Source organism: Papilio xuthus, unplaced genomic scaffold, assembly GCF_000836235.2.
Source record: "Papilio xuthus unplaced genomic scaffold, Pxut_1.1 DF826923.1, whole genome shotgun sequence".
In the NCBI taxonomy this organism is placed as follows: Eukaryota; Metazoa; Arthropoda; class Insecta; order Lepidoptera; family Papilionidae; genus Papilio; species Papilio xuthus.
In genome coordinates this window covers 748,082-769,320 of record NW_013531726.1, presented here as the reverse complement: position 1 = coordinate 769,320, position 21,239 = coordinate 748,082, and the positions used below count along the sequence as shown (strand labels likewise).

Genomic DNA, 21,239 nt, shown 5'->3' with positions numbered 1-21,239 from the left:
CCGCTGGGCTGGCTGAGGCCGACGTTCTTCTCCTCTGCGCCGAGCACGTGCACCACCGTGCTCAGGATCTGCTCGTCGAGCGGCGTCATCGGCTTGGAGGGGTTGGACATGCGGCGCACCACGAGCGCGCACAGCTTCTGGCGCAGCAGGAACACGTTGATGGCGTCCGCCGCGTCCGCGGAGAACGCCATCCAGTCGTCGACGATGAGGACGGCGGAGTCGCGCGCCGAGTTGTGGTCATCCACCTCGCTGTCCGAGTCGCTGGACTGTCCGGGCGGGTTGGCGCGCTGGCAGAGCGCGGCGGCCGGCAGTCGCAGCGGCCCGCCGAAGAGCGCTACCGTGAGCGGCGTCACCAGCGTGTTGCACCGGATGAAGCAGAAGCGTCCGGCGCGCGAGATCTCCTCGAACACGACCCAGTCGGTGGGCAGGGTCTGCACGGACTTCTGCGAGCCGGCGACGCCGGTGCCGCGGTTCAGCGTCGAGCTCGGGTGGAAGGCCACTTTCACCTCCTTGGAGGTCCGCAGGGTGCAGGTGTCGCGATCGACGCGCGCTATGGAAGGGTAGAGGCCGCTGACGAGGACGGCCTTCACGACGTGCCACTTCTCCGAGTTAGAGTTGACGTCCTTGATGTCGCCGGAGCCGCGCGCCTTGACGAGGCTGAGGGCGCGCAGCTGCGCCAACAGCTGGGAGCGGTAGCCGACGATCATCTCCATGGTGGCGCCGCAGATGAGGTTCTTGGCGCAGAAGGCGCGCTCGGTGCCGTTGGAGCGCGCCATCTGCCAGGCCTGGAAGGCGCGCAGGAGCGCCATGTGGTCCGAGTAGCTGTCGGAGGCGAAGTCCTTGCGCGCGAGGCTGCCGCGCTTCCTGTTCTCCGGGTTCATGGAGATCTGGAAGGGCTCCTTGTTGGCGAGGCTGCAGACTATCGTGAGCACGGGGTCGAGGCACTTCATGACGCACGCGTACAGCAGCATCTTGCCCAGCTTGGGTTCCACGGTGAGGTCCAGCAGGTGCTGGCCGATCTCCGTGAGGTCCTCATTGGCGGTGAGGGCTCCGATGGTCTTGAGCAGGGAGACGGCGTTGCGCACGGCGAGGAAGGAGGGCGGCTCGAGGGCCTTGGAGAGGAAGTCTGCGATGGGGGAGTTGCTGATAGTGAGCAGCTTGGTGTGGAGACAGAGCTCCTGCAGCGGCACGCGCAGGATCTCGGGGATGGAGTTGAGGGGCAGGGTGTTGAAGCGGCGCTTGGAGCACATGTGGAAGCAGTGTCCGGGCTTGGTGCGTCCGGCGCGTCCGGCACGCTGCTGGCAGCAGGCGCGTGAGGTCCACACGCACTGCAGCGAGCACACGCCGCCGTTAGACTCGTAGTACTTCTCCTTCACCTTGCACGAGTCCACCACGTACACCACATCGTCAATGGTTATCGACGTTTCCGCTATGTTGGTGGAAATTATTATTTTCCTGGCATTGGGCAGCGGGTTGAAGACTTTCTTCTGGTCGAGCGTCTGCATGTTGCTGTGCAGAGTGAATATCTGGTACTTGAGGACGTTCATTTCTGCGCAGGACTGTATGAGGTCCCTCAGCGCCACGATGTCGTCGTACCCGGGCAGGAAGACGAGGATGCTTCCCTTGGGTAGGTTGACGTGGATGTGTTTGATGAGCGCCAGCATGAGGTCGTGGTCGATCAGCTCCTCGGAGATGGAGTGATGGTATACGTCAAGCAGGAAGTTGTCTGCGGCGTTGTCCTCCTGGTTGTCTTTGGTCTCCTCGTTTGAGCTGAATGAAGCTAAGAGCTTCGCACACTCTGTATGACCGTTCTCGACGGCGTAATCGTAGGCAGTTTTACCAGTTTTGTCTTTAAAATTTGGATCGGCACCTGGAAGAGAGATTATATATATAGAATTTTGATAGTTTGTCTGTTTGTCTTTGGTGTATGTACTGACCGATGTGCAGTATATGCTTGGCTGTCTCCGCATGTCCATGTGCTGCTGCGGCCATGAGTCCTGTGCGTCCGGAGCGCGACTGAGCGCACTGCACGGGCACACCCTCAGACATATACATGTACAGGATTTGACAAAACGAGTCCTGAAACATAAAAGACGATAGTATTATAATTGCTAGATATTTTCAAAGTTAAATAAAAAAATAATTAGAATTTTCTTGTTACCATGCTTCCTTCTTTGAAACACTCTTCTAGAAACTCATCCATGTCCGTCTGTAGAGCGGGATCGATTGTATTCTCTTTCTCCTCCTTACTCAAACTGCTGTTACTCTCTTCCGTACTCTGCTTCTGACCTAGAAGAAGAAAGGGAGTGTAAGGGTTACTATTATTTTTTTTGTTAACATATTTTCGTATCATAGAAAGCCATTTTCGAAGTTAGGTTATCCCGTTCTTGTTTGTATATTTTTTTATAAAACTCCCATTTTCACTCATTGCTTAGGCGTATATCTGTCTAGTACATACATTATTGAGAAGTATATCCGTCTCTTTCTATCATTCAGTTTAATCATATATCCGTCTCTGTCTTACACTTACCTTCTAGATAGTTCCAATAGCTATGTCCATTGGCGCGCTTCTGTTTGAGTTCCCGCTCCGCCTGCAGCATGCGTCGGCTGCGGTACCCGGTCATCTTCAGCACATCCTCCAGGTAGTAGCGCTGCACCTCGTGCAGACGGCCAGGGATACTCACCACGGGACAATTGTTGAAGTATCTACATAATAAGCAAGAAATCACTGCAATGAATTCGCCAAAATGACGAAGCGACCACTGCCCATAGACATCTGCATTTGCATGAGCCTACATTTTATCGACAAAGGTCACACGGAAAGAGAATATTTTCCCTTCCTATGCGTCCCCTATCAAATCCACTTACCCTTCCCCATCCTTTCCTTATAATAAAAGTGTGGTAAGGAAAAGAGTAGTAAAATGGGTTCTCCGACACAAACAGACTGTAGTTGTGAGCTCATGGTACTGCAGCGGAGAGGCACAGAGCATGTTACTAAGTGTAAATCTCTTTATGTCTCTCTTACCTAGAGAACGACTCTAAATCTCTCCATGTCTCTCTTACCTGGAGAATATCTGTGTGTCGCAGGTGGCAGACATGAGCAGCAACTTGAGGTCCTTACAGCGAGGTAGTGCATCACGCAGCGCTATTAGCAGGAAGTCACTAAACTTGTCACGCTCGTGAACCTCATCCACGAAGATGTGCGTCACGCCTGTCACGTCATACAGATGGAAAATATTACTGAAACAGTCGCAGGCGACAGCTAGTATGTGTTAGTCATGGATGGTAAATGTTACCTGCAAGTGAGTTCTCTCCAGCCATTAGGGTCCTGAGCAGCACACCGTTGGTGCAGTAGGTGAGCACGGTACGCGGGCTGATGCGGGACTCCAGTCTGATCTGATAACCTATAGACTGACCTATCTTCTCCATACGCTCAAAAGCTACCTATGAAAAAACAAAAATTCCTTAACCATTACTAAAATGAGAAAAACTGCATTTAGGCATATTTTGTTGCATGAAAGAGATGGAAGATATAATTTTAGGTTGGAGTAAAAGAGAGCGACACACACTATTTACGCTTTACAATTAAAAATCTTTCTTTAAATAATAGAAAATTAATATAAAAGCTATAGAAAACGAGGCTCATTACATAAATATAGTAACGAGTTTCGGTGTAAATACAAAAGGTACTGACCCTTTCAGCGACGGAAACAGCAGATATCCTGCGAGGCTGTGTGCAATAGATTCGAGCTGGCTGCTTATGCTCCTGGCACCAGTCCAGCACCAGCTGGGGCAGCTGTGTCGTCTTACCGCAGCCCGTAGCACCTGATACTATTATCACCTGGAAAAGTTTTCATATATTAAAAGTACTTGTATAATAGTTTCTAGTACTTGTATAACTAATCAGTTATGACTGGTGATCCTTGTTCTAATCTAAATATTTAATCTACATGTTAAAACTCATAAATTATATATTATTTTGTTTTTTATAGTCATTTTATTACCTACTAGAGGTCCCCTGCAACTCGGACAGAGCAGGATATAAAAGTAAAATATAAGCCATGGCCAAAATCAGACACACAGATTGATAGATCAAAATTTTAAAAGGTTGGGTTTTTGTGCACTAATTTATATTTTTGACATACACACCCAATTGGGGTTAAAAATAAATTAGAAAACATATTATGTACCTGGTTATGAGTTATAGCATTGATAAGTTCCTGTCGCTGTTCATAAATTGGTAATTTTTCTCTGAACTTAACCAAATCTGGGTTGTATGTTGTGCTTGGAATCTGTAAGGAGATAAAAAAGGTTTTATATAATAAGGTTATGCAAACAGTGGAAATACCAGCAACGGAGAGGTGAGGAATGAAGCCCAAAGGTTTGCAAGTCTTTGAGGATGAGGTTTGTTCATTGACAGACCAGCGTAGTTATACAAGACGGAAAGTTTAGCGAATACCACATCATTCTGTGAAAAACAAAGTTAATTGAAATTATTTCACACTTACTTGAGCAACTCCATTACTCAATTGACCGAGCACTTTGTGAGTTAGTTGAGGTGTTCTTTCCTTTTCAGGGCCAATACTTAAATCATCTCTCTCTTTGTTTGTCAGCGGAAATGAAGACAACATCTCCACAATGCTGCATCTCATGTTAGAATCTAGTATCAGTTTAGCATCATTTTGGATAATCGTGGAGCCTACACGTTTGTATATTGTTAAATAACGATTCACACCTGCAAATTGAACATAATTTCGTAAAAGGTAAAGGTATGTAAGAATAGTTAAAATTTTATGATAGTGATAAAATTGCAAGTGTATATTATTTCAAATATAATCATTATGAGTCAGGCAATTTTATTTCGTTTGTTTAATATAACTTTTATCCAAACGTGACATTGCACAACATTGTAGAATCAAAATTATTTGATTTGCAAAACATTTCACTAAAATTTTTACTATTGGGAATGTTTGATAATTTTTCTGTTCTGTATACAAGTAAATAATTTGACTTTTTTGTTGGAAAGTTTTTTATTTTTTTTTAAAAAGTACGACGCGAGGAATTTATAACAAAACTGTAACAATACCTTTCCCGCGCGATTTTGATTTTAGACCCAATTTCGCCACTGTCTCATGAATAAAACCTCGCTCTTGGGCCGACAAGAAGGTTGGAAACTTTAATTCTGTCTCATTTTCGTCATTTAGAAATTTATCTAGTTGTATTTTCAACGCTATACTAACAGATTCAGCTATAGGAAAATGTTTATTCCCCATACTTCTTTTACCTCTCTTTGAATTCATGTTAGACATAATCTTACAAAATCTATCATAACACAACAATGAAAAAACTAAGAGTAATCCAATTTGTTTACTCTCGAGAGAGAAAATTTCCTATTTCTAGATTCCTAAATAAAACCAAATAGCTAAATGCCAAATCAAATGACATAAGTCAAAATAGCTCAAAGAGTGAATTGGAGGGAAAGGGAGGGAGCGTTTCTCTCAAGTATCTCTTTGATGTTGATGTAGTTTTTTTCAATTTAAATATAAACAAAAATTATCCACAATTCGACCTGTTAACTAAATAAGATATTTGTAAATAATTAATTTTTATTAAAGCCAAGCTATTATCATATTTAACAGACTAACATAATTAAAGGCTTAATGTGGCAATAAAAATGCTTGGACAGCTGACATAAGTCTATGTCAAACAAATGTCATATTTTAATTTTCTATGCACGTGTTTATAATTTGAGAAACATACAAAATTAAAATTGAAGATATTGTTTTGTGTGCAAAACGCTAAGAAATGTCGAAAAAGATTAAATACTTAGTTGTCGATACGACAGCTTTCATAAAAGCTGAGAATCTATTAAATATAGCTGATAATGTTTACACAGTGCAAGAAGTAATTGATGAAATAACAAATGATAGACAACGTCGGAAACTTGTCGTTCTTCCGTACGATATAAATGTTAAAGATGTTTTCACTGAAAATATTAAGTTCGTCACAGACTTTTCAAAGAAGACCGGAGATTACACGAGTTTGTCTGCTACCGACATAAAGGTAATAGCTCTGACGTATCAACTCGAGAAAGAAAAAGTTGGTACTGAACATCTTAAATCTGAACCGACAATGCAGAAGACTATTAAAGTAAGTGGTTTATCCAATTTCAATCTTCATCCAGAATCCAAAGACAATGTTGAGAACAAAGAAGAAAAAGAATTCCCAGACAATAATGAAGCAAATTCTTCCGATGTTGAAAAATCTAATGAGAATTTATTAAAACAAAATGAAACCTTAGAATGCGAAAACAAATTTTCAGTAAACACTGAAGAGAAGGAAAAAGAACTAGCAGAAGACATTGCTGAACAAATAAAAAACATAGATTTAAAAGATGATAGTGAACTAAATAATGTAATGGTTAAAGTTTCTGATGAGGAAGAGGATTCAGAAAGTGAAGACGAAACAGACAGTGATGGAGAAGAATGGATCACACCATCAAACTTAGCGCAAAAGAAAAAAGATATGGAAATGGGAGAGTTTGAAGAGAAAAATGTAGAAGTTGCTTGTATTACTTCAGACTTTGCTATGCAGAATGTTTTAAAACAAATAGGTTTAAACGTAACAGCTATAGATGGAAGAATTATCAGACAGCTCCGTACATTTATTTTTCGTTGCACAACATGTTTTAAAACAACCAGTGTGATGACTAAGTTGTTTTGTTCAAAATGCGGGCATGCTACTTTAAAAAAGGTAGCAGTAAGTGTTGATGACGAGGGTAATCAACATATTCATATCAATGGACGTAAACCTCTCACTGCAAGAGGTAAAAGATTCAGTTTACCAACACCGAAAGGAGGGCAACACTTCCAATATCCGATATTAACAGAAGACCAACACATACATAAAAGATTTGCAACAAAACTGGCACGTAAGAAAACAAATGCAATGGACCCTGACTACATTGCAGGTTTCTCACCATTTGCTATGAAAGATGTTAACTCAAAATCCGCTGTTTTAGGTATAAGAGCTGACAAACAAGATGTTAAATATTGGATGAAAAATTATTCTAAGGGAAAGAAATAATAGAAAGAATTAAATTTTTATTTAACACTGAAATATATTTTATTTATTTTATAGAAACATTCATTCTAACATCAATCTTTTAGAAATAAAATATTTTTGATAATTTTGTCAACATTCAGTGCCACATCGCCTGGCGAGTTTGCTGTCATACAAAGAATTTATAGTGGCATGGAACATTTCAAATTAGTTGGATGTCAATTTCTTCTCCAAGAAGGTAAACACGGAATCTATGCACTTGGCTGAGGTCATCTCATGACGAGGGTGTCCTGTAAAAAAAATTTACACTTTTATACAAAATTAAAATGAATTAATGTGAAAATCTGTTGTTTCTAGCCATATTGTTACTAAATTCTTCCCTAAAATACGCATCAGCACAAATTAAACTTGATTATAACACAAACGCATCTTGTAATAATCTTAACATACTTTAAAAGGTATGCACAATACGCAACAAATGTTAAATATGTTTATCGAAATATGTGAAATCAATTTTATTGTTAATATTTGCTTAATAAATATTTATTATAATAACACAAGCCTGGCAAATTATTAAATATAGCTTTATTCATTTAATTTACGCAAAGCTCTTAAACCTAAATAACTTAATATATTAACACGCCTGCATATTAACACTAGAATATTACTGATCACTTGGAAAAGTTAGCATCTACATAATATTAAGAACTTAGCATAACCAAAATCACTATCTTTTTCTAAAATCATGCTTGAGGCTCTTTACCTCAAAAAGTCGAAAATGCTCCAAGAATCCTGCAGAAACAACAAGAAATTACTAACAGTCTAACAGAAAAGTTTGGTAATTACTTACCTTTACAAAATAGACCTTTTTATTCTATAATAAAACAAAAAAATTACCTGCAGAGACTCGGGTTATGTCAAACTCCGGTGTTTTCATTGGTGTGTCAAGTGGTGCGGAGGAAGATATCCAATTCTTAGAAACCTTAAATAACCAAATATATTAAACTAAATTCATTTCAAACATACAAAAGTCTTTAATATTATATGCATACCTTTTTGAGATAATCGGTAACTTTAAACTCGCTGTAGCTATGTACGGAATCTGTCATGGCAATACCTTTAACTCGTTGCTCAAATTCCTCCTTTAACTGATCAGCCAAGGTCACCGTAATTACTCCTCCATAGCTATGTGCCACAATCAATATCTTTGAAGCTTTGGTATCTTTTATATAATTGTCCCATACATATTTTGCATGCTCTTCTCCTGTAGCGCTGTGAGGGATCTTTTGGTCGCCGCGACAATTGTCATTAGGGTTCAAAATCATTACTCCATAGCCTTTACCAATAGCTTTCTTTACATATGGAATCTGTGTTCCTACATCCAAACTTTCATTGATGATCAAACTGAAAATATTCAAATTAAAAATAAATTTGTAAAGTAAAATCAAAATTAACAAGAATTTATGTCAGCCAGCAAATCCTGCTGCAAATATGAATTTTACATAACTAACTCATCCATGGAGCGTTTTTTTTCTAGGATAGTTACGATAAAAGTATATACTTACGCCCGTGACCATTGCCCAGCTCTTACTGCCCCTGAACCTTGAATTAAAACCAGCAATACATCTTTCAAGTCATAATCCCTTGAAACATAAATAAAGGACCCATTTTCGCGAGTTGAATCTTTTGGTACTGGCAGACGGATCATTTTCTCCTGTGACTCAAGGAGTTGGTATACGTAATTAGTAACAACAGCTCCCAGCTTCTCGTAATTGGCCTGACACTCTTCTGCGTCAGTACTTATGTCGTACTGGAATGGCTCTGCGCTTAGCATCTTGTACTTTCCAAGCTTCCTCAATTGCCCGTCTGTAAAATAATTAGTAATAATTTAAAAAGTGCAATCCAAAAATTAGGTTCCTTCTAATATTTAATTGTATTTTAAATCTTCATTAAAATTTAAATATAAGCATTCTCATGAAATATAAGTTTGGTGGACTAGCGTACATGTTTAAAGATAATTTTAACAAAACACAATTCAAATCAGATTTTATTCTTACCGGCATTAAAAGCATATCCCATGTCAGACAGGGCCATAGTCACATCAGCCATGTTCATAAGATCTGAGCAAAACATGCAGCAATCTTGAGTAAGCTTTGATAATTTCGGCGAAATTATTCTTTCCACCGAAGATATTATTTTGGTTAGTGTTTTTTTTGACATTGAGGCGTTTGTAAATACAGTAGGGCGGGGAAATAAACAACAACTTCGATTACGTGTTCGTTGCACAGGAAAGCTCGAGGGCAACTGCCATCGCTAGGACCCGGGCGGGATTTAATCAATAAACTTGGGATAACAGCTTTATTGATTTCAGTGCAACACGTCTGCGTGCAACTGCATCTATCTATCAAAATTGATATAGGATATTTGACATTGACAGTTATATTTGTATACTCCTTAATATGTCTACGAGTAATTTTCAACCTTATTGCAAAGGAATAGAATGTAAATTGCTTTAAAAATATTGAAAGCTTTTAAATCCATAAACCATAACAGGTGACTTGAAACTTATGGAATGGGATGGATTGAGATGGGCTTGGTCGGTATTGTTTAATTATCGTTAACTTCACAAGGATTATTTATAATCACGTCTGGCTTATTCCAAACAGTAGACCTTTACTAAAAATAATAATTAGTTTTAGAAAAATGGAATGCTCACATAAGATTTGCTTGAAAGGAGCCTTTTAGTAAAAAGAATCAAAAATAAAAAGAAAACGATCATTTATCTTTTGAAACAATTTTTATTTATAAGTTTAGACATCAGTTACATAATACATAATTATACATTTTTAATGCTTCATTCATTGTACCAATCTAAAAATAGCAGAGTAAAAGACATGACTAGTAAAAAGAATAGAATGTAAACTCGTAGTCCTGCATTTCTTTGTATTGCTTGTTTTATTTGTTCATTTGCGTCTTTCACATTTTCCGTTGCGCCCACAACTGTATTTGATATCCTGTCTATATCTTGTTCTTGTTGAAGAACCTGAAAAAGAAAAAAAATCTAAAATTTTGTCAAACATTTCTACCTAATAGGTCAAAAAATGTTACATATTAAATTTTCTTGTCATTTTAGATACCATACTCCTCCAAAATGTCTTGACCGGTTTTTACGAAATTTTATAAGCATAAATTCAGTACATATGAGAATTGGCTAATATCTATAAAAAAAATCTATTATAAGGAAATAAAATTTGTATATATTTAAATTGTATAAAGGTTTATTTGGATTTATTGTAATTACCTTTTCAGTGAATATTTCCTGTAATTCTGCAATATGCAGCACTTTACTCTCAATTTGTTTCACCTCCTCCGTCATGCTGTTTAGTTCATTTAAAAGTTGAACATTTTCAGATTCAAATATCTGAAGCTCCTCAGAATCCAGTTCACCTTCATCTGACATTACTGCCATTTCACTCTCTGATAAATCCATTTTGGTCTTCACCAAATCATTCTCATCCAACTCAGTACTGTTAAAAACTTTATCCTCATTGTTTTCTTCAGTTTTTTTGGGATTGAAACGATTCCGTACTGAAGACTTGGTTGTGGGAGGTTCCAGGCGGGATAATTTACGAATATCTAGAGCTCTCTTAACTCTCAAAGCTTTAAGTTCGCTGTGGATTTTGCAAACAGCTTTCAAATATGTGTCAATTAAATCTATTACTGCATCCATAAAGTCTCTCATTTGTGGTGAAACAGCCACCTTACGATTGTCATTTCGGAACTCTTTTAGCAAGTGTGAACATGTATTAATAATTCTCTGAGCGCCAGTATCGATTTGATCTCTCTCAGCTTCACTCATCTCATCTCCAGTTTCATTGTTAAAGAAACTCAAATATCTAGATCTGTGCTCCAATAAAAAATCTCTTAATCGTGTAATTTGGCAGGTAATATCTTGTGCGGTTAAAGAAAATTCGCTTTTCGGTTTTGTTCTATGTAATCGTTGCTTATCGTCATTACTAGGACTTTGAATACCGAATGTTTTATTCCGTGTCTTTACTGTTTTTATACAAGCTTTAAATAGTGGTGTTATATCCATTTTTTTTCTTTTATTAAAATGTGTTACAATATTTACAAACTTATTTGAGGTAAAATCTAGAATTTAATAAATATTTAATACCCAGCGCAAGTGCCAACTTGAAGTTGTCATGTAGTAACTTGACAGGTGACGTTGACATTTTAACCATCAACGAAATCCAATGTTTTTATTCTGTAAAAGACGGTAGCATGAATCATACAACCATAAAAGGGGATATTATAATTTGCTGTTTTATTATGTTTAGTGCAAATGAGAAAGTAGATTCTTACTTAATATACCTCCCCCTTTTTATGAATCCCAACAATAAAATATCTAAAATTAATATGTGACAATTTTGGACATACAACACCAAAATATAGTAGAACGGAATTACAACATTATTATCTGTGCTTTTTTGGTCCTGGTATAAATGCGCAATGTTTGTTATTTATCAAAATTTTGTTATTTATTAGCATTTATTGGTCTTAATGCTTGAAAAATAAAAAATAATTATTTGGTATTAAGAACTTTACTTAAAAGTTTAGACTGAAGTGGTATTAAACTTTACAGAATCCTCTTTAGTTAAGAAGCATGGGATCAACAGGAAATACTCACGAGATCAAACATTCCATACCTACAGATATTCTTGACGATTTATGCAGGTTTGTATCACAATTATGAATATTGCTAATTGTTAAAGTTATATTGATGCGATATTGACGACAGCTGATCATTTGCTAAATTTATTTTGCTTAAATATAGACCCTTGTTCTTACATAGCTGGAAAGTAGTGTAGTCTTCACAATTTCCTTGCTGAAAATAATTGCATTTTAACAGAATAAATTGTAAACTATTAACGATAAAGTTGTAAATTTTACAGTAATATAAATAATTAAGATACCCAACAATACCCTAAGAATATTTACTTCAATCACACAAAAATATTATTAATATTCTAAGAGAAAAATAGCAATTTTCTACTATATATTAAGTTTGAAAATGTTAACATAGTAGTATATTTATATTATTTTCTTATTGGGATCATGCATTATGGAAAAATAATGCATGTATAAACATTGAATGTTATATATCTGTTAAGTATATAATGACAATTTTTAAATAAATATTATCCTTTTAAAAATAGACGTGGTGGTTATTCTATTATTAAATTAATCATCTGTACTTGACGGTCATTCCAAACAACAGTTCCTCTAGTGTTATGACACCAATAGTCGCCACTATGTTTCCGCCACATTTTAGCACTTAAAAAAAAAAGTAATAAAATGATTTGCAATTTCCAGCCGTTTCATAATCAACTTGCCTCCGGAGGACAGAGGCAATCTAGTCCGGATATGTTTTCAAATAGAACTGGCACATTGGTTCTATTTAGACTATTATTGTACTGATGAAACAAAACGTCTCAATCCATGCGGTATAAGGGAGTTTGCTGCACACATTTTTCAGGTAAGTTTATTAATATTTGAAATTGATAACTTTTAACAAATAAAATCTAAAACTGTAGAGAGAAAAAACTTTAAAGCTTATCTGTTAGATTCACAGTCTTCCAATAAAAATTACAAATCAATGTCAACTGCACTATGTCTAATTTAACATATTTTGTATATTATGTTTAGTGACACATTGCATTTATTACATAAGGATACTATATTGTTCTTAAGAAATAAAAAAGTGGCATAATAGCCTGGTGAGTTGACTTTCATATGGACAATCCATTCTTCTTTCAGCATGTGCCACAACTGCGAGAGCATATCAGCAGTTTGGATGCAGTTCTGGACAACTGGCGGGAGTACAAGCAGACTGTGCCGACTTACGGTGCCATCCTGCTGGATACGGAATTAACTCATGTCCTGTTAGTGCAGTCATATTGGACTAAAGCCTCCTGGGGCTTCCCCAAAGGCAAAGTCAATGAGGATGAGGAACCTTGGAAGTGTGCCGCAAGGGAGGTAAGTGTGCGAGATTAGTATGTCATCTACCCACCCCTTTCCCTATGGAGTCAGCAAAATATTTTCTATTCTTTAAATTATCTCTATCAGCCATGAAAGCTAAATTCACTCCCTTCTTAGATAGCCTTATTATAAAACCATTAATAAATCTTTTTAGGTGCTTGAAGAAACGGGATTTGATATAAGTAAATTAATTAACAAGAATGATTACATAGAAGCTATGATACATGATCAAATAGTCCGCCTATACATAATAGGTTATATACCAAGAGATACAAAGTTCCAGCCTCGTACTAGGAATGAAATTAAGGCTTGTGAGTGGTTCCCGTTAGCAGATCTACCATCAAATAGGAAAGATATGACGCCTAAAGTGAAAATTGGTGTCGGACCCAATGCCTTCTTCATGGTAGTCCCTTTTGTGAAACGTATGAGACGATGGGTAGCAGAAAGAAGTACCAGAGTATATAATAGTACTAGAAGAATGAGACACAAGTCTATGGGCGAATTAGAATCAGTAACGAACAAAAATAAAAAGATCTCATCCGGTTTACAAAATGAGATCCAGGAATATCAGAATGAACATAAATTTAAGAATAACGGCCACAGTAATCATGGTAACCAAGGGAACAGCGCACAAAGAAATGTTCAAGAGAATGTGGGCAATGCAAGTACCAGCAAACATAATGCAAGTAATAATTATAGAAAAGAAAAGAAACAAGCTAAAAGGCAATTGTTTACGCCTCAGAATACTCAAGCGAACTTTTCACCAGTACAAAAAGACAATTCTAATGATACTGAAGATAATTCGTTGTTGAACTTTGTGGCGCCATCTTGGGCAAACTTCAAGTTTGACAGGCGCGCCATATTGGATTGTCTGACTTGAATGGATTCTTTTTTCTTGGATCTCTGACTGATGTAGCAATCTTATGTGATAGAAACTCGTTGGCTTTACTTTTTACACAAAAAAAATCTTTAAATACTTAAACTTTTATTTACTTTATGGAGCAATAATTGTTTTATTTACCTTTAATCACCTTTACAACAATAAAAATAACTAAGAAATTTATATTTCATTTCTAATAACGCTTGGAAACTGCTTATGAGATGATCTTTTTAGAGAATTTTGAATACTGCAAAGTGCCTTCCCATCGTACCCTTCTACACGTAAAAAGGTTTAGCGAAGCAATTCCAACAAAATTATGCACTACCATGATATATTTAAAAATAAATTATATTGCAAATATTATAAATGCGAATGCATGAATGGATGTTTTTTGAAGGTTTCTTCAGAATGGCTGCATGCATGTCGCTGAAATTTGTCAGATGTAAAACATAGTCTGGAAGTACACATAGACTAATACAGTTTTTTTTATTCCGCATGGACGGAGGCGCTGGCTGGTCGTAATGAATAGATGTTATCATAAAATTGATTTTTAATTTTATTTATAAACATTATATAACAGACAATGTTTATAATTACAATAATGCGTGTCTCGTCCGACCGAGAGGCCATCTTAGGTTAAGTATAAATTGCCCTGCGCAGTTTGCAAGACAAGTAAATATGTCAAGGCATAATTTATTATTATAAACAAACATATTTGTATTAAAATTTTAAAAATCTTGTCATTGCACTATAGTAGAACTTGTTTTTCCAAATTTTTTAACTTTTTTTTTTCAAAGAAATAAACCTTAAAATGAAACCCATAATTAAATAATTAATGGTATATGTTGTTTAAAAGAAACTATTTAATATAATTTAATAATTTTATTTTTTAATATCTTTCTTCATAAACACAAAGTTACATAGGAAATTCAACTCAATATCACATAACAAATGTCTAAATCGTTATAAAACTAATACTAATATAAAAACAATAACTTATAAAAATATTATTTACAAATTCTTCTAAAACATCACCAATGCACAGAAAAAACAATTTAACAATGATACAATATTTACATTACTAAAAACTTGACGCATAAATAGATTTTTCAAACAATATCAATATCGTTAGCGATGTGAAGTTGAATTATGACAAAGATGAATCTTGCCCGTAATTACTAATAATTTTAAATGAGAGCCTACACATATATTCTTAAATTTAAATACATTTAATTTACATAAGAGTCGAGCTAAGATATAGTCTATGCTATACATAATATACTATATAATAAAGTTCAATTCGTTTTATATAACTCAAGCTTATCGTTACCCGTTAACATTAGCCGCCAACTATCAACCAAGCACAAATATTGGTGATAATATTTCCGTAATATCGGCAAAATTTTAATTGATATTTTCGCGGCGTAAGTACACCAACAAATCTTGTATACATTTGGTCGATGACGTTACGAAAGCGCATGTTTCAAGCTAGGCGCTCAGTTCAAGGTTAAAAATGGCGTCACGTTTGAAAATTCGTGAACGTGACAGCTGTGCTAGGGTACACTTTACCGGTCTACAGATTTAATATTAAAAACATTTAAATGTTATACATATTTGAAAGTAGATAAATTACTTCTTGATGAGAGTTTAACCTAAGCGTGGTACAACGTGAGAGAGACAATATGCTACGATTATACATTGATTGCAGTCAGAAACACTATTTGATTTTAATATTAATGTAACATTATTCCATGTATTTATTTACAAATCCCCAACATCTCTTTATTTTTTTAGAAAAAAGTCATAGACAATTATTTTTTTACAAAATTGATTTATGGTGTTATTTTTTTAAATATAGTAACATTTTTTCATAGTCGAATAATAATAAAAAAACTTATGAAATATATTTTCGAAATGGTAACAAATAAATTAATTAAAAAGTCACAAATTTAATTAAAATGGAAAAATATCATAAGAATACTTTCAGAAACGTTTGTATTTTACCTAATCTATAAATTAAACGTTAATAAAAGTGCATACACACTTATTGAAAGCAAAGTAAAAAACTATTTTTCAATATATTTTAGTCAAAATGGAATTAATAAAAAATGCATTGAAATCTATGTAACAATGTAAAATTGTATGACAAATGCAAAATTAAAAAAAAAAAACTAAACAAATCATTTCTAGATGCATAATATTGCGTATGCTACTGTCAAATAGAATACGCGGTAAAATACTCAAAGCAATTCAACTAAAGAAAAAGAAAAAAATTGTTAGTTTACAAAAACCCTTACTGCATGAATTATGAAGCTTTGATAAAAATTTAATCAAATTTAGGTCTATTTAATGATGTTATGTCAAAAAAATTCTTTAAAAAAGTAAAAAAAAATTAAAATAAAAAAATATTGTATAGTAATAAAAAATGCATGCATTCGATAATTTTGTAAAAAAAAGTATATTATTATTAACAAAAAAAAAATGTCGAAACCATTGGCTTTATATGCAGTAAGGGGCTAACTCAATAATCTCTATAAATGGACAGGCTTGGAATGAATACTACGTTCCGATTTATTTCGCCTATTGATGCTTGATGCTACAAGCGCCAAAATGTCAAAAATCAAATAGGCACAAAATACTACATTTCATAGCCTATCCATTTATAACGTGGGTTAATTTGCAACAAATGTTTCCGTATAAGAGTCCATCAAAGTGTACCTGTAGGGTCAGTCCTCGTTAGTGAGTTGTGTGTGCGCGTTGTGCCTGTACTTGCGTCGCACCGCGTACAGCACGCCGGACAGCGCGAGCAACACGGGCACGCCCAGACCCACTGATATTATCACGATTACGAACAATGAGAAGCCCTCCATGGGTGGGGCGCCGTAACCAATTGTATATGACCTGGGGGGAAGTAAATCGTCAGACTGTACCAAGGATTCGGTTGGTTTCTCAAACCGAATCTTTGTATCAAAAGTAACTTAATCCCTGTCATTTACTTTGACAAAACAGAGATAACAATAAGTTTAAAGATTTTGGTTTCAGAAACCCACTGCCAGCCGGGTAAAAATGGAATAGCTAATCTTACTAATATAATAAATGCGATAGTTTGGATGGATGTTTGTTACAAGGTATCTCCGGAACGACTTAACGGATCTTGATGAAATTTGGCACAGATGTAGAACATAGTCTGAAAGAAACCTACGTGTTAAGTTTTTAATTATTCATTCCACCCGGACGATGTCGCGGACGACAACTAGTATGTGTATATTTCAATATAAAAGTCTCGTGTATTAAGCTACCAAAGACACTGTTAATTATAGCTAAATATTAGAAAAAAAATTGTACATTATTATGTTATATATAAAATTGTCGTGTCACAATTTTCGTTCCCATACTCCTTCGAAACGTCTTGACCGATTCTCATGAAATTTTGTGAACATATTGAGTAGCTCTGAGAATCGGCTAACATCTATTTTTAATCCCGCGCGGACGGAGTCGCGGGCGACAGCTAATAACAAAAAAAAATGAAATGTTTGGTATATTTACCATGCTGTATAATTGTATCTCTTGTAGAAGCCATCTCCAGGCTCTCCGAAACACACCACCATATCTTGTACCAGAAGATTCCCCTCATCAAAACCTCTGTAGAATGTCTTCAGGGTGCTCCAATCTGGTAACGATGTCCTGCAAACAAGATACAGTATTGGATGGATACAAAAGTAGAAGACTAAAACAAGTATTGATGGATTAAAAGCTCCAGGAAGTTAAAAAAAGGGAGTTAATTTACGTACATGTATTACCAATTACAAGAGCAGAGATAATTAGGTGGCAAAGGAGCGAGCGGCTAGATTCGCCGAAATGGCGAAGCGACTGTCCATAGACACACAATTACAGATGCGTTGCTTTTAATCAACGGAGGGGTCGCACAGAAAGAGAATGTTTCCCTTTCATGTATCCCTTCCTCTATCAAATCCTCTTCCCCTTCCCATTCTTTCCTTGTGAGGAAGAAGACAGGACGACAGATACCTGTTGAAGTCAGAGACATGCGCTATTGTGGATGAGCCGACATTGCGCGCGCGCTGCGTGTACCCCACAGGCCGGAATTGTACAAACCCGCCCGCTTCAGATGATAACGATGCCGGAGTCTTTATTTCAATTATCTATACAATCAAGTTACAAACTTATTAATATTATAAACTTTAAAAATAAAAGCGATTTTTTTTCATATCAAAAGCTGCCGCCTGCGATTCAGTTGCGCATATTAAAAATCTAATAGCCTATGTATTCTTCCAGACTAAGTTCTATATGTATGCCAAATTTCATCAAGATCCATTGTGCCATTCTGGAGATACCTTCCTACCTAATTAAAATTACCTCAAACACACCAGGTGTGTGTTCATCATCCAAACTCTTCCTCATCACATTATGCATAGTATCCGTCGCTGAGTCGGTACTAACGAGGACCAGGTGCAGGGCAAAACGCGAGGAGTTGTAATACCGCGAAGTGGTCAGATTCACCAAGCTGATATCCACCAGTGTGGAGTTAGCGGTGTGGATCAGGTGAGGCAATTCAGTCGCATAGTCTTTGTAAGGCAGGAGGTCGAGCTGAAGAAAAATGTTCTTTTATTATAGTGACCCCCAAATGGTTCAAGACCCCCTAGATCTGGGGGTCTTTCTTAACTCTACCCCCAGGTTTACCCATTAAATTTTGAAAGTCCTAAATTAAAAGACAAACTGTTTTATATATTACCTTAATATCAATGATGTCTTTACTTCTGTTCTGATGCATGGTCCCATGTAGACGCACCATTGCCTCCTTCTCAGTAATGATCTGCTCCTTCAGCTCCCATGTCACCCTCTTCAGGGACTGAGAGTGTATCCAACTCTTCTCATCCATCCTACCCTTGTCATCTAGATCATTGTACTCGTAGATCTGAAAGTGATATAATAAGTATAATTAGTCTGCGCGAAACTAAAAAAAGTTATAATAGCTTATGTGTTCTTCCAGACTATGTTATACATCAGTGCCAAATTTCATCAAAATCTTTTGACCCATTCCGAAGATACCTTGTAACAAACATCCATCCAAACCTTCGCATTTATAATAATATAATAGTAAGATTATATTTCTTCTAAATAACCTAAACCTATTTCATGGCTAATTAAAAGCTAGACAATGCTCAACAAAAATTGAGGTAGATCTAGCTTAATTTTATGCACTAATGTCGCTGACTAAGTCGAAGTCAACCAATAGTTAAGTAAATTATAAGGCCACATAGGTTCAAACTTATTTTGCAACATGAACATCTGGCTGCAATCGCTTTCATAGTTGCAAATGTTTTGCAAATGACTAATACAATGATTGACATATCTGTTGATGAATAATCAACCTAATTGTATTTGGTTAAGAGCTATTATATTTAAACAAATTAAGTAGGCCATTGAGTCATGACATATGTAAATTGATATCTTTATTGTTGTGAACTGTACCATCTGTTTACTTTAGATAAGTTTCAGCTATGTATATATATAATACATAACATGGATTATTTATTACTTTGTTTTACAATATTGGTATTGGAAACAAAATAAGTGATACTTTTTAAATATATCCCTGTCTGTTTATGGGTTTGTCTGTCAGTATTTTAACAAATGTCAAACTTTGTTAAGAATACTGTCCTTACATGTAAAATGATATAAATTATGGTCTTTTTATAGACACTTATTATTTTTTAAAGTAAAGATTTGTATATAAGTGCAAGCATTTGCTTGACTTTGTCCACACTGAATTTAAAAAAATCTTGGTTGACTATGTGTCCTTCCAGACTATGTTCTACATCTGTGGCAAATTTCATGGAGATATGTTAAGCCGTTATAGAGATACATAGTAACTGATATCCATTCATTGAAACTCTAGCATTTATAGTATTAGTATGGCAACATAACTCATGTTACTCAGAAGACCAATAACTCAGAATGGCAGCCAGAGACCAAACCACATTCTTAGATCTATACATTCTCATAAATTTCATAAACATGTATAAAATACCTTATCAATAGCTGTAGCAAAACTGTATCGCACGGTTTCATTCACTGTAAAGTTCACTGGTCTTATACCATCCCAGGCTATTTGCATTGTTGAGTTGGTTCCAGAAACTGCCAATATTATTGTAGGTATTCCTCTTGTGAAATCCCATACTTGATGTATCGTGTCTGTTTGTCCTTCTGCTCGTATATAAACTAGAGTAGACTCCAAACTGCAATTATTGCATCCCGGATTTATCTCTGCATTTATCTGGAATCATACTTTTTATATGTATTAAAATCTGCATATGTTTCATTTATGGTTAATTTCTGTTAATTTAACAGTAAAAAAAGGAATAGTAAGAAGTAAAAATACCATATAATGAGTTGTACTTCAATTAAACTTTTTAATATTGTAGCTGTCACATTAAAGGAAAATAAACGAAATATAACTAAAATAAAGGAATAAAATTATATAATTATATAAAGAAAATATGGGTTTGTTTTTCCTGTGAACCTTTATAAATAATACTAACGGAAATTATTTCATTGTTTTTGTATTTTCAAGACAAAAAAACTTTCGTTTATTACAAAACATTACGATGAAAAATGTAAAAGAATGTAGAAAAGAATCAAACCACACACAATCTTTGTGTGCGTGAATAAAACGGATATCATATAAATCTTACCGTTCTGTCCTGTCCGTACGCAGAAGTGTGCAATAAAAATGCAATTATAGCAATTACATACGACGTTATCGATGAAGAAAACATTATTTATTTTTATTTCACTCTTTGTCTATAAACAATGGGTTCAGAAGTCAATATACATGACACTAAACAAATAACTGATAAATCAACACGTGCGACCGTGAACGAAGCGTTTAATATAATAATTTGATAAGGTAAATCGGGAATTTGTCTTGTTTTATACTTCCTTTTGTAATGGTCAATCACAATCAATTCATGAATCACGTCACTGAAATATTATGCTACTAAATTTAATATCACTCTAATTTAATTGAATAAATATGGAACAAGCTACGATCTAGAAGAGTTTATGTGGCCTCTGAAATTCGGTGCATTATATTTGTGATTTCTGTGTCTAGAAATGTCACAAATGACATTGACAACTTAATATTCTTTCTGAAACGATATCCGTATGGACCGAAAACTTTAAATAATAAAACCAGAAAAATTCTTGTGGCAAAGATAAAAGTGCATCAATATAA

General features: G+C 35.9%; 6 protein-coding genes across 6 annotated transcripts in view; 2 read left to right on the top strand and 4 right to left on the bottom strand.

Moving 5' to 3' along the window:
* Positions 1-5,420, bottom strand: part of LOC106122541 (probable ATP-dependent RNA helicase YTHDC2) — a 6,844-nt gene extending 1,424 nt beyond the window's left edge. Inside the window, exons 1-10 of the mRNA XM_013318565.1 lie at positions 5,087-5,420; positions 4,509-4,735; positions 4,191-4,292; positions 3,695-3,841; positions 3,297-3,444; positions 3,064-3,211; positions 2,531-2,706; positions 2,162-2,289; positions 1,938-2,079; positions 24-1,870 (exon numbers count right to left, since the gene is read on the bottom strand). Of these exons, the coding sequence (XP_013174019.1) occupies positions 24-1,870; positions 1,938-2,079; positions 2,162-2,289; positions 2,531-2,706; positions 3,064-3,211; positions 3,297-3,444; positions 3,695-3,841; positions 4,191-4,292; positions 4,509-4,735; positions 5,087-5,309 (3,288 nt within the window). The 5' untranslated portion in view covers positions 5,310-5,420. The remainder of the gene's footprint in view (positions 1-23; positions 1,871-1,937; positions 2,080-2,161; positions 2,290-2,530; positions 2,707-3,063; positions 3,212-3,296; positions 3,445-3,694; positions 3,842-4,190; positions 4,293-4,508; positions 4,736-5,086) is intronic.
* Positions 5,421-5,712: 292 nt separating this feature from the next.
* Positions 5,713-7,405, top strand: LOC106122571 (RNA-binding protein NOB1). The gene has a single exon (XM_013318622.1). It carries the CDS (start codon positions 5,806-5,808, stop codon positions 7,084-7,086), a length of 1,281 nt encoding a protein of 426 aa, XP_013174076.1. The 5' UTR covers positions 5,713-5,805; the 3' UTR covers positions 7,087-7,405.
* LOC106122572 (UPF0528 protein CG10038) lies at positions 7,248-9,469 on the bottom strand. Its single transcript, XM_013318623.1, has 5 exons — positions 9,120-9,469; positions 8,628-8,928; positions 8,115-8,466; positions 7,960-8,044; positions 7,248-7,352 (listed from the first exon to the last, which is right to left on the bottom strand). Exons 1-5 carry the CDS (start codon positions 9,280-9,282, stop codon positions 7,270-7,272), a joined length of 984 nt encoding a protein of 327 aa, XP_013174077.1. The 5' UTR covers positions 9,283-9,469; the 3' UTR covers positions 7,248-7,269.
* Positions 9,470-9,851: 382 nt separating this feature from the next.
* Positions 9,852-11,281, bottom strand: Syx18 (syntaxin 18). The gene is made up of 2 exons (XM_013318329.1): positions 10,364-11,281; positions 9,852-10,105 (listed from the first exon to the last, which is right to left on the bottom strand). The coding sequence occupies exons 1-2, from the start codon at positions 11,156-11,158 to the stop codon at positions 9,917-9,919; spliced, it is 984 nt and encodes a 327-aa protein (XP_013173783.1). The 5' UTR covers positions 11,159-11,281; the 3' UTR covers positions 9,852-9,916.
* Positions 11,282-11,549: 268 nt separating this feature from the next.
* Positions 11,550-14,105, top strand: DCP2 (decapping mRNA 2). The gene is made up of 4 exons (XM_013318294.1): positions 11,550-11,799; positions 12,439-12,601; positions 12,883-13,101; positions 13,259-14,105. Exons 1-4 carry the CDS (start codon positions 11,729-11,731, stop codon positions 13,982-13,984), a joined length of 1,179 nt encoding a protein of 392 aa, XP_013173748.1. The 5' UTR covers positions 11,550-11,728; the 3' UTR covers positions 13,985-14,105.
* Positions 14,106-16,408: 2,303 nt separating this feature from the next.
* On the bottom strand, positions 16,409-21,079 carry LOC106122360 (glycosylated lysosomal membrane protein B). Its single transcript, XM_013318301.1, has 7 exons — positions 20,698-21,079; positions 20,034-20,279; positions 18,735-18,917; positions 18,359-18,589; positions 18,011-18,144; positions 17,531-17,668; positions 16,409-16,885 (listed from the first exon to the last, which is right to left on the bottom strand). The coding sequence occupies exons 1-7, from the start codon at positions 20,779-20,781 to the stop codon at positions 16,711-16,713; spliced, it is 1,191 nt and encodes a 396-aa protein (XP_013173755.1). The 5' UTR covers positions 20,782-21,079; the 3' UTR covers positions 16,409-16,710.
* Between the last annotated feature and the right edge of the window lie 160 nt (positions 21,080-21,239).

Bases quoted from the DNA above. Each gene is read 5' to 3' on its own strand.
- DCP2 (XM_013318294.1), top strand. From the start codon at position 11,729: ATGGGATCAACAGGAAATACTCACGAGATCAAACATTCCATACCTACA. The intron at 12,602-12,882 runs GTAAGTTTATTA...TTCTTCTTTCAG, and splicing joins TTGCTGCACACATTTTTCAG to CATGTGCCACAACTGCGAGA. The intron at 13,102-13,258 runs GTAAGTGTGCGA...AAATCTTTTTAG, and splicing joins GGAAGTGTGCCGCAAGGGAG to GTGCTTGAAGAAACGGGATT.
- LOC106122360 (XM_013318301.1), bottom strand. From the start codon at position 20,781: ATGTTTTCTTCATCGATAACGTCGTATGTAATTGCTATAATTGCATTT. The intron at 20,280-20,697 runs GTAAGATTTATA...GTATGATTCCAG, and splicing joins CGTACGGACAGGACAGAACG to ATAAATGCAGAGATAAATCC. The intron at 18,918-20,033 runs GTATTTTATACA...TATCACTTTCAG, and splicing joins TTGCTACAGCTATTGATAAG to ATCTACGAGTACAATGATCT.
- Syx18 (XM_013318329.1), bottom strand. From the start codon at position 11,158: ATGGATATAACACCACTATTTAAAGCTTGTATAAAAACAGTAAAGACA. The intron at 10,106-10,363 runs GTAATTACAATA...TTTCTTTTTCAG, and splicing joins AGGAAATATTCACTGAAAAG to GTTCTTCAACAAGAACAAGA.
- LOC106122571 (XM_013318622.1), top strand. From the start codon at position 5,806: ATGTCGAAAAAGATTAAATACTTAGTTGTCGATACGACAGCTTTCATA.
- LOC106122572 (XM_013318623.1), bottom strand. From the start codon at position 9,282: ATGTCAAAAAAAACACTAACCAAAATAATATCTTCGGTGGAAAGAATA. The intron at 8,929-9,119 runs GTAAGAATAAAA...ATTATTTTACAG, and splicing joins GGGATATGCTTTTAATGCCG to ACGGGCAATTGAGGAAGCTT. The intron at 8,467-8,627 runs GTAAGTATATAC...GAATATTTTCAG, and splicing joins GCTGGGCAATGGTCACGGGC to TTTGATCATCAATGAAAGTT.